Here is a 10,311-nt window from a genome sequence, read left to right as displayed (position 1 = left end):
TGTTATTTGCTGCTGGCAGAGCCATAGATTAATAATAATATACTAGTCAAGTACAGGCCCCACAATGCCTTTCACCGACACACTTCGTCGCCTAGCAACACTATGGACGCTTCAAGCATAATGGCTAACCGGTAGCTTCACTATAGCATCGCAGTTAAAGCGAACGTTAAACGTTACGGGTTTCGGTTTGTCTTTTCACTCTAAGTTAGTGAGTTAGTGTGTATTTATTATATATCATGACGTCCTCCACCGCGACGTGTTCGCTGCTGCGGGAGATTTTACAAGAGACCCCACCACGCTGTGGGTCTCCATCGCCGACCTGCGGCCAGTCCCCCCGGGACCACGCTCCTCTCCCTGCAGACGACACACCTGATGCTCCTCTCCCTGCAGACGACACACCTGATGCTCCTCTCCCTGCAGAAGACACACCTGATGCTCCTCTCCCTGCAGACGACTCAGACTCAACTGGCGAGGAAGAGAAGCAAACGACGGGAATGGAGGTAGAGGCGAATGGATGTTTATGAGTTCAATTTATGATGAATTGAAAATGGCTGGGGGACCCTGATGTAAACGAGACGAACGTCTTTCTCTGCTCTGCATCCCCTTAACAATTGTGTGTAATGAGCCGTACTGTATATTGTACCCATTCTGCAATCTGTTAATAACATTTTCAATCAATCAATGGAGAATTTTAAATGTGTGACGACGGTGTGTGAAATAATGTAACCTCTATCATGTTTCCATTCCCTGCTCGCTGTGTTCTTCTCCATGCAACAGGTAAAGCAGGTCACCCTGTACAAGAGGTCTGAACAGCAGCAGCATGGCAAGGTTGCTATCTTTTAAAACTGAACGGAGCCTGTGTGTGTTAGATTGGATTAGATTCAAACGTATTGTCACATTCACAAGTACAGACAGTACAACAACAAAAATAAGTCTGGCATCCAACCAGAGTGCAAATGTAACAGTAAAGTACAGTAGTAATATACCATGTAGGCCTACAGGTGATTAAATTGAGTATACAATATATAAATGAGTAATAGTGTTTCTTTATTATTAATTGTAATACAGAATACAGAAGTGTAGTGCTAATCAGATGCACAGAGTTGTAGTATTAATATGTACAGTAATACAGATATAAAGACACTATGGTAGTAGTAAGTTATACTGGCCAGCAGTGTAACTAGTAAGAGTATAGGTAAGGGATATCTACTACAGATATAGATATATAATGTGTGTGCGAGAGAGAACTTGATGTTGTGCTTTGCTGCTAACTAATTTGACACAATACAAACACGCTGTCTTGAACATGCCTCATCCTTTTGGTACAATATGTACAGCTTGGATAAAGGACTAGGGCTGGGTACTTTAAAATGTTCCATACCAGTGCCAGTAACGATACCTGGTATTCGATACCTACACCAAAATGTTATTTTTATCGATACCTTACTTTGCTGAGATGTGTACGCTGTGTGGGATTGTTATATCTTGGAACAAGCATGCTTATTGGCTCATGGACACTAATAAGATTTTATATAAGACTATTTTAGTTCTCGAAATTTCAGCATTTTTCAATCCTTGATAGTGTTGACGCAATTTGATGGATACCATGAAAGATACCCAGCCCTATAGCCGGGACTGCCCTCCACTGGAGACATTCTAAGTCGACTAATAGTCATAGGACCTTGTTGACTAATCGACTAGGCCTACTTGATATAATAGACACATCTCTAAAATGGTCTGTCCCCACATGCAGTCATGATGAAGGAGCTCTTAAATCTAGTGCTTACTTCACTTATCATTCTGCATGGAAATGCAAACAATAAGGCTAATCCACTAACAGTGTTGGTCGACTATAAACCAAACCAAAGAGAGGGCAGCCCTGAGGCCTAAAGTATACACAATACGTCTAGTGTACTTCATATATATACAATACATATATACAAACACCAGGCTGATCCTTTTTGTAGAAGCAGAAGATTGGTGTTTTGACCGTGGATGTGATATCAAGGAGCTTGCAGAGTCCCGGAAACTCTGCACTACGCAACGTCAGCCATCTTTCTATTCCTGTAAGAGACACACACACACGCACACACACACACACACGCACACACACGCACACACACACACACACACACACACACACACACACACACACACACACACACACACACACACACACACACACACACACACACACATACACACACACACATACACACACACACACACACACACACACACACACACACACTAGGGCTGGCCAAAAATGTTATGTTGTTTTCATATCACTCGATATGGATTAATTATCTCGATATACATGAAATAATTATTTCAAGTTTAAAGGCTATTTTTGCTGCTGAATAAAAGCTGAAGAAACCAGAAGGTTAATTGTGGTTCAGAATATTCTTTATGGTCAGAACATGACAAACTATAGGCCTACTTGCCAAACCACAAATCTGAGGTAGAACATGAACACGAACTGTATAACAATAAAACTTTTATAACTGGAATTAACAATGAAAAAAATTAAATTTATTGACTACATTTCATGTTTATATCAAGGAAAAATATATTGCGATAATTATCGTTATTGTTTTATCGCCCAGCCCTAACACACACACACACACACACACACACACACACACACACACACACACACACACACACACACACACACACACACACACACACATCCTCTAGCGCAGTGATTCTCAACATGGGGTCCTTGAGAGGGTTCCATGGAAATAGTGGAAATGGTTTAATTTCATTCATAAGTCTGACCACTAAGTGTGTCTGGCTCTTAAACACCAGAACCATGCATGTACTACCACGCATGACATATATCGTTTGTTTATTTCTCTCATATCTTTATATTCAGAGTTAATTATATCGTTTACACTTACACAATTTACACAATTGTTTATTTTCTCTTGTATTTTTGTATTCACATTTTATTTCATTGCCTATATGTATGTCTTTCTACTATTACCCTGCCCATACCTGTACCTCCCCTCCCCCCTCCCCTGTGCTGCTGTGATGCCCAAATTTCCCCCAAGGGGATCAATAAAGGAATATCTTATCTTATCTTAAGAGGTTAGGCAGTGAGAAAATATACGTGTGCGTGACTCTTCTGATTACAGGTTTCACCTTCTCCACTCGTGTCCCAGATCTAGTATTCTGGAGATCTAGATGTAGTCATCTAACGACTACAATTTTATCACATATGGGGTCTCTAAGACAATTTGGGGTCCTGTGATTCAAGATTAAAGAGATGTATTAGTCACATACATACACGGGACATGTAGTGAAATGAAGGTGGCCATGCCCGCCTTGATTGTGCAGAAAAATACAAATAATAATATAATAAAATAGAATAGATAATAAAATAGACATGATAAAAGGTACTAAGATACAATACAATGCTAAGCTTACGAATGAAAGGTAATGAGTCCTATATACACTACTATACAATATACAGTTATGCTATATGTAACTATACTATACTAACTATGCAAAAACATAGCTATGTTTTTTAACCATTGGTGGTGTAACCATGTGGGGTCCTTGACACAAGACGAGGTTGAGAAGCACTGTGTCTAGCACCATGGTCTGCAGGTGGAAGGCTGGCCAAGACAGAGTGATCCCTGACTAAACACTTCACCGTAGAACTGTGTTTCGTTGTGTTTAATTGTTTCAGAGTCAGAGAGTCAGATATTTTATTTGCCATGTATGGACTAATCCACATTGGAATACAGGTACAGAGCAACACTGTGTGTCTACAACTAATCCAATACAGGAGCAGAGTAGAAACAGTAGAGAAATAAAAAACACAGACCGTATAAAAGGACAAATGCTAAGGTTGATATCAACATCCCCTAAAAAGTGCATATCATAGTAAAGTGCATAATAATGCATAGAGGCACAATTTACAGTAAAAGTGCATTATAATCAAAGTGCGTGATGCACAGACACACAGAAACACCACTTCCACAACCTGACTAATAACACACCAAAATAAAATAGGATAATATACAAATCTAGCCTTTGGAGTTATTCAGGCTGCGCACAGCACTGGGGAAGAAACTCTTAGTAAACCGAGAGGTAGAGCATGTGTTTCATTGTGTTTCATTGTGTTTCATTGTGTTCTGGAATGGCAGGCTACTTGTTGTTGTTTCTTCTCCCTCTGTCTGCAGTTCCATTACATGACAGGTTCAGTTTAACTCAGTTTAACTCCTGCTCTCCTCACTCTACAGAACCTGAACCTGAGCGACCTCTCCGTTCTCTGTGACTGTGTTTATCTCCAAAAGCTTGAGGTTCCACACAACAAAATAAAAGGTACGCCTTCTAGTGTATGATGCAATAATGTATCGTACAAGGTCATAACAATGCAATAATGTATCGTACAAGGTCATAACAACGCAATAATGTATCGTACAATGTCAACAATGCACTTCAACCATTATCTGAAATGAAAAAAAAAAAATAATAATCTAACCCTAACTAACCTTACTGTCATACACTTGTCCTAATAAACTAACCTACACTGTAGCACTCAACACTTTGATGAACATTGTTACTCAGGTGACAGAGTTGCGCCCTTCCTGATGACCTGTCGTACAGAACTTGTAAGTCGCTTTGGATAAAAGCGTTCAGCTAAATGACTCAATGTAAATGTAAATGTATCGTACAAGGTCATAACAACGCAACATTTGTTCGAGTCTCATCATCATCCCGTACGTAGGATCTCGTTTACTTTCATACGAGTGATGAATAACGTCTCTCTCCCCTCCGCGCGGACGCACACCCCCCGGACACGCTGTGGGCGTAGACCTGTCCTGCGTGAGCCACATGCCCCGCCTGGTCGTCCTGGACGCCTCCCACAACCACCTCTCACACTTCTTTGGATTCAAGCCACCCCGAGAGCTGGAGGTAACGTAGGACCTTGGGCTGACAGGATAAGACGACTGCTGATCGGGGGGGGGGGGCTCTGGGTTTTTGCCCGGATAGGGGCTATTCCCATAGGAGAGCCTGGGATCTCCATAGCAGCCCATCTGTAGTCCTGTTGAATATGCTTATGAGAGGAATCCGGCCGCCCTTGAATGACAATGAACTCCACGTGTGTTTGAAAGTTATTTTGAATCATTTTATGGATTCAGTGAAATAAGTGACAGGCTTTATGTTGAATAGCCGACACCGCTGAATAATACGCGTGCCACGCTGTAGTTAATAAGTGCATCTGCTGTGTTGTGTTTCACAGGAAGTAAATTTCTCCTTCAACCAGATGAAGAAAATGAAGGACTTGTCGGCCTACTCATCTCTGACTAAACTTAAACTGGACTGTATCCTTATTCATGAGCAATTTAATGCAGGTTCTCACTCTCTGTCTCTGTCTCTCTCTCCCTCTCTCTCTGTCTCACTCTCTGTCTCTGTCTCTCTCTCTCTCTCTCTCTCTCTCTCTCTCCTGTCTCGCTCTCTGTCTCTCTCTGTCTCTCTGTTTGTGTCATTTATTCTCACACATACACCAAAATACACTCTTTCACACTGAAACTCTCTCTCTTTCTCTTTCTCTGTCTCTCCCTCTGCCTCTCTCTCTGTCTCTCTCTTTCTCTGTCTCTGTTTGTGTCATTCCTTCTCACGCATACACCAACATACACTCTTTCACACTGAAACTCTCTCTCTCACATACATATATACAAACATAAAGTGACAGTTTCTCGGTCGGTTTCGCCGCCGTCTGGTAATCTCAAGGTTCCCAGTTAGATTCCCGCTCCTCCCGGCAGCGTGTCGAAGTGTCCTTGAGCAAGACACTTAACCCCTAACTGCTCCCGATGATCAGGTTGAACACTTTGCACAGTTGCCTCCACCGTTGCTGTATAAACGCAATAAACGCAGTCCATTTAGCCTTTGAATGATGTCAAGACTAGGCGAGAGGCTCTCGTGAAATCGGCAGTGTCCGCCCTCTTAACTCCTCCCCCGGCTTCACTCGGCTACTCTCGTCTACTAGTCGAGGCAAACCGAAATCCATCTTGAACAAGCCTCTTGGCTCACTGCCTCACAGCGCTGCAGTCTGGCTGCAGGAGTCAGTGTAAATATCAAAGCCCACAGAGTGTGTCATAATATTGGTGGCAGGCAGGCAGGCTTTTCCAGTAAGTTGTTCAAATAAAAGGATTATGTTAGACATAAGTTACTATTGAGTGGTAGTAGAACTTCTACGGTTCTACCACGCAATACATAAAAGTGTTTCACGGTCCCGAATTGCGATCTGGTCATACGGTTTCCTCGAATAAATAATAATAACGTTTCCCTCTCTGGTTGGCGTTAGCTTTAGTGCTAGCCGCTAGCTAACGTTATCTAGATATGTGGTGTGAGCTCAGCTGGATGACGTTGACTTCATTTCCAAACGTTAACGCTATCGCTATCTACAGTATATGGCAGACGAGCAGGGCCGGATTAACGACGGCCGCGGCCCGTGGGCCTATAGTGACGAGGGGCCTCCATTTTTTTTTTTTACTTTTTTTTTTTTGAGATCGATGTCATGATTGTGCACTGCAGAGTCAGGGAGGAGGCAGAGAAGGAGAGAAAGAGACACAAGATTTACAGGTAATGGAAATATATCTTTTTTCTCTTTCTTATTAAAAACTTGGCCTATTTGAAAGGAGATTGATTTAATAAAAATGAATGAGCGAAAAATCAATATACAGTGTATATACAGTATAATATATTATTATTATAGTAATTGGCTATCATACTGCAATATAAACTGAGTTTTATAGTGAAAAGAGCAGCTTTATTGGTCAAGATTGAAGGCTCTATATTGCAGGAAATTGCACGTACAGGTTCATTAAATTTAAAAAAAAGTTTGCTGTGTACCCATCTTAACGTGTGTGGCCCCAGACAACGGCTTCAGTGAGATCTGCGGCCTGGACCGGTGCAGGAGCCTGAGGCACCTCAGTCTGGCTCACAACCAGGTATCCAGGATCAGCGGGCTGGACGCTCTGCCCCTCCAACACCTCTGTCTGGTACGTTCTCTCCTCTGTCTGGTACCTTCTCTCCTCTGTCTGGTACCTTCTCTCCTCTGTCTGGTACCTTCTCTCCTCTGTCTGGTACCTTCTCTCCTCTGTCTGGTACCTTCTCTCCTCTGTCTGGTACCTTCTCTCCTCTGTCTGGTACCTTCTCTCCTCTGTCTGGTACGTTCTCTCCTCTGTCTGGTACCTTCTCTCCTCTGTCTGGTACGTTCTCTCCTCTGTCTGGTACCTTCTCTCCTCTGTCTGGTACCTTCTCTCCTCTGTCTGGTACCTTCTCTCCTCTGTCTGGTACCTTCTCTCCTCTGTCTGGTACCTTCTCTCCTCTGTCTGGTACGTTCTCTCCTCTGTCTGGTACCTTCTCTCCTCTGTCTGGTACCTTTTCTCCTCTGTCTGGTACCTTCTCTCCTCTGTCTGGTACCTTCTCTCCTCTGTCTGGTACCTTCTCTCCTCTGTCTGGTACCCTTCTCTCCTCTGTCTGGTACCTTCTCTCCTCTGTCTGGTACCTTCTCTCCTCTGTCTGGTACCCTTCTCTCTGTCTGGTACCTTCTCTCCTCTGTCTGGTACCTTCTCTCCTCTGTCTGGTACCTTCTCTCCTCTGTCTGGTACCTTCTCTCCTCTGTCTGGTACCTTCTCACCTGCTGCGACCTCTAGAGCCCCCAAGCTGGTACTGCACTTGATTAATAATAATAATAAACTTAAACAAATTTTGTGATCACATTTTTTACATGTAACAAGACACAACACAATAACAATAATAATAACAAATAAAATAAGACATGACGAATTAAATTAAATCAAATTATAATAAATTATAATAAAATACATAGATCACAGGCCCAGCAGAACATCCCAAGCCCCCACCCGCCCCCAACCCCTCCAGGCTCACGAGAACCCCGAATCCAGCATCCCACAGAACCAGAACATCACGCCTCAATGACATTCCGATTCCCCGAGACCCCGAACCCGGGGCCCCCACCAGCCCAAAGCCATGACCATCAAAACCACAACAAATGAGGGCCCAAAACACCCCACCCCGCGTGCAGCGATTCCATAACATACGAGACCCCCCTCTCCTGAGCCGAACCCCCCGAAGTGATGGCCTCCCCTACGATACAATAATAAACTTTATTTGTATAGCACCTTTCATACAGGGGATTGCAGTTCAAAGTAGTGCTGTCAGGCGATAAAAAAAAATGTATCTAATTAATTACAGGACAGGCGGTCGGGTGGCGTAGCGGAGATTGTGCTCGTCACCAATGCAAGAGGCTGCGGTCTCGACTCCCGGGGTCAGCATTGCCCTGCGGCTTGGGCCGGTCGTCATACTAACTCGTTTGGCTGGGTTAGGGGGAGGAAAGTCGTGGGTGGTAATCTGGCGTTGTGGACAGCGACGTCTACAGGTCAGGTCTGGGCACCTGCTCAGCGAAAGGCAGGAAATGGTGAAGGCAGCGTGACCTCCCACACGTTATGCTTCACCAATGAGAGTCCTCGCTGCCAGGTGAAAAAAGAGCCACTGGCTGTCTCCACATGTGTCGGAGGAAGCATGTGGTGGACTTCAGGGCTCCCTTGTACCGACCAGTAGGAGGAACATGCGCACAACAACCAGGTAGGGGAGGGGGGGGAATTGGCATAATGACTAAATTGGGATGGGGAGACATTTTTTAAAAAATCAGGCAGAGAAAAGGAGGGGTTTTAATTAATTACAGGATTTGTAATTAATTAATTGAATTAATCACATTTAATCGCATAACCATTTTAGGCCTGATATTTTATATTCTATAATCATTTTTCAAATTGCATGTGTCCGGATGGCAGAATTCAGTACTGTATCTACAAAACCTTCTGTTTAATCATCTTCCCTTTATTCATTTGCTTAGATTTTTCAGGTCTGGTCAATTTTAGTGGTTGACTGGTTATTCATAGTAAAAAAAAAAGAGAATTGAATTGATATTCTCATTTGGTTCATTACAATTTACTCAAGCCTAGTAACAGACACAGTATTTCTGACACTGGGAATACATTCCCTGAGATCCATATATTATGTCCCTAGAATCAGATACCAAGAACATGCAAATGGTCCATTTAAAAAAGAAAGTTTGTAAATGTTTATTCTACGTTCTTATGGAATGAATAAGAGTATAAAAATAAAAAAAGGGCGCGCCAGTAGCACACCACATAGCGCGCTGAGTCACGAAGTGGTCACCCGGGTTCGATTCCCCGACCCGGTGGCCATATGCCGCATGTCTTCCCCTCCCGTTTCACCCTCTCTCCTCTATCGGTCCTGCGTGGCCGCTGTCGGTCCTGCGTGGCCAAAAGGTCCTGCGTGTGTAGCTGAACACTAATAGGTGTTTGGATAACGAGCAGGTGATTGGTTAACGAGCAGATGAGGTGAATAGGTGATTGGATAACGAGCAGAGCTTGATTCACTGACCAGTGAAGTAGCAGAGTCTGAAAGGTCACAGTAAATGAATATGGAGAATACACGGAGAACAAGATAAACACCAGGGAGCATTCATGACAGCTAACGGCTGTTTCTTTAGAAGACCATGGATGTTCACAAAGCGCCCCCTGCTGTTTGAGGATATTTCTTCTCTGCAGATAACTATTGGTAGTGGATAGGTCATAAGGAAGATCAGGACAACTGTACAACTCTAATGAAGTTTATAGTTGATCAATGAACTCAGAATAACACAACCTGCTAGGGAAAGATTAAAATCTGCTATCAAGTGCTAAAGATTTACTGATTCGTAAAGAGATTTTATTATAGACTGCTATAGAACATAATTATATTATGTATTTATATAACAACAACACCTTGTACTTTACCAAGAAATACCCTCAGGGTGACGGCACACTCCTACGCAGGGCTGCCTCGACGCCTGTATGTCTCACAGCCTGCAAAACTGTTTTGACGGTGGAACGTCATTCAACTCTCTGCGTAGGAGTGTGTGTTTATCTTTATCTTTATCTTCTGTATTTTTTCTATAATTTAATAGGTAAATAATATACTATCTTGAGTACTGCCTGTTGAGTTAGTCCATATGTGACTATTTGATGCTTTAGGCTAGAAAGTCTTTGTTTCTCTCTTGCCCAAGACTGGGGTTTTTCACTCTTCTTTATATTAGTCTAAAATATGTATTAGTCTACCAGAAATTATTGTTAGCCAATGAACACTTGGATGACACACACCATAATTCATTTATTTATTCATTTATTGTATCTAATGGGGCTCAAATTACCTCTATGGTCTTTCTAGGTCGATTTGATTGATTGATTGATTATTTTATTT

The 10,311-nt window shown here is 42.7% G+C and overlaps 1 protein-coding gene across 1 annotated transcript in view; it reads left to right on the top strand.

The window, feature by feature from the left end:
* Nucleotides 1-236: 236 nt before the first annotated feature.
* lrguk (leucine-rich repeats and guanylate kinase domain containing) overlaps nucleotides 237-10,311 on the top strand; it is a gene marked incomplete at both ends in the record, with an annotated part of 70,095 nt that continues 60,020 nt past the window's right edge. The window contains 7 exon segments of the mRNA XM_084330930.1: nucleotides 237-500; nucleotides 778-828; nucleotides 1,968-2,066; nucleotides 4,254-4,335; nucleotides 4,829-4,929; nucleotides 5,258-5,339; nucleotides 6,895-7,019. Coding sequence (XP_084187056.1) covers nucleotides 237-500; nucleotides 778-828; nucleotides 1,968-2,066; nucleotides 4,254-4,335; nucleotides 4,829-4,929; nucleotides 5,258-5,339; nucleotides 6,895-7,019 — 804 coding nt within the window.

The sequence above is a fragment of the Notolepis coatsorum genome, assembly GCF_963971535.1.
Source record: "Notolepis coatsorum genome assembly, chromosome: 15".
NCBI lineage: Eukaryota > Metazoa > Chordata > Actinopteri > Aulopiformes > Paralepididae > Notolepis > Notolepis coatsorum.
The sequence above is the reverse complement of the archived record's forward strand: the minus strand, read 5'-3'. Positions and strand labels throughout refer to the sequence as shown.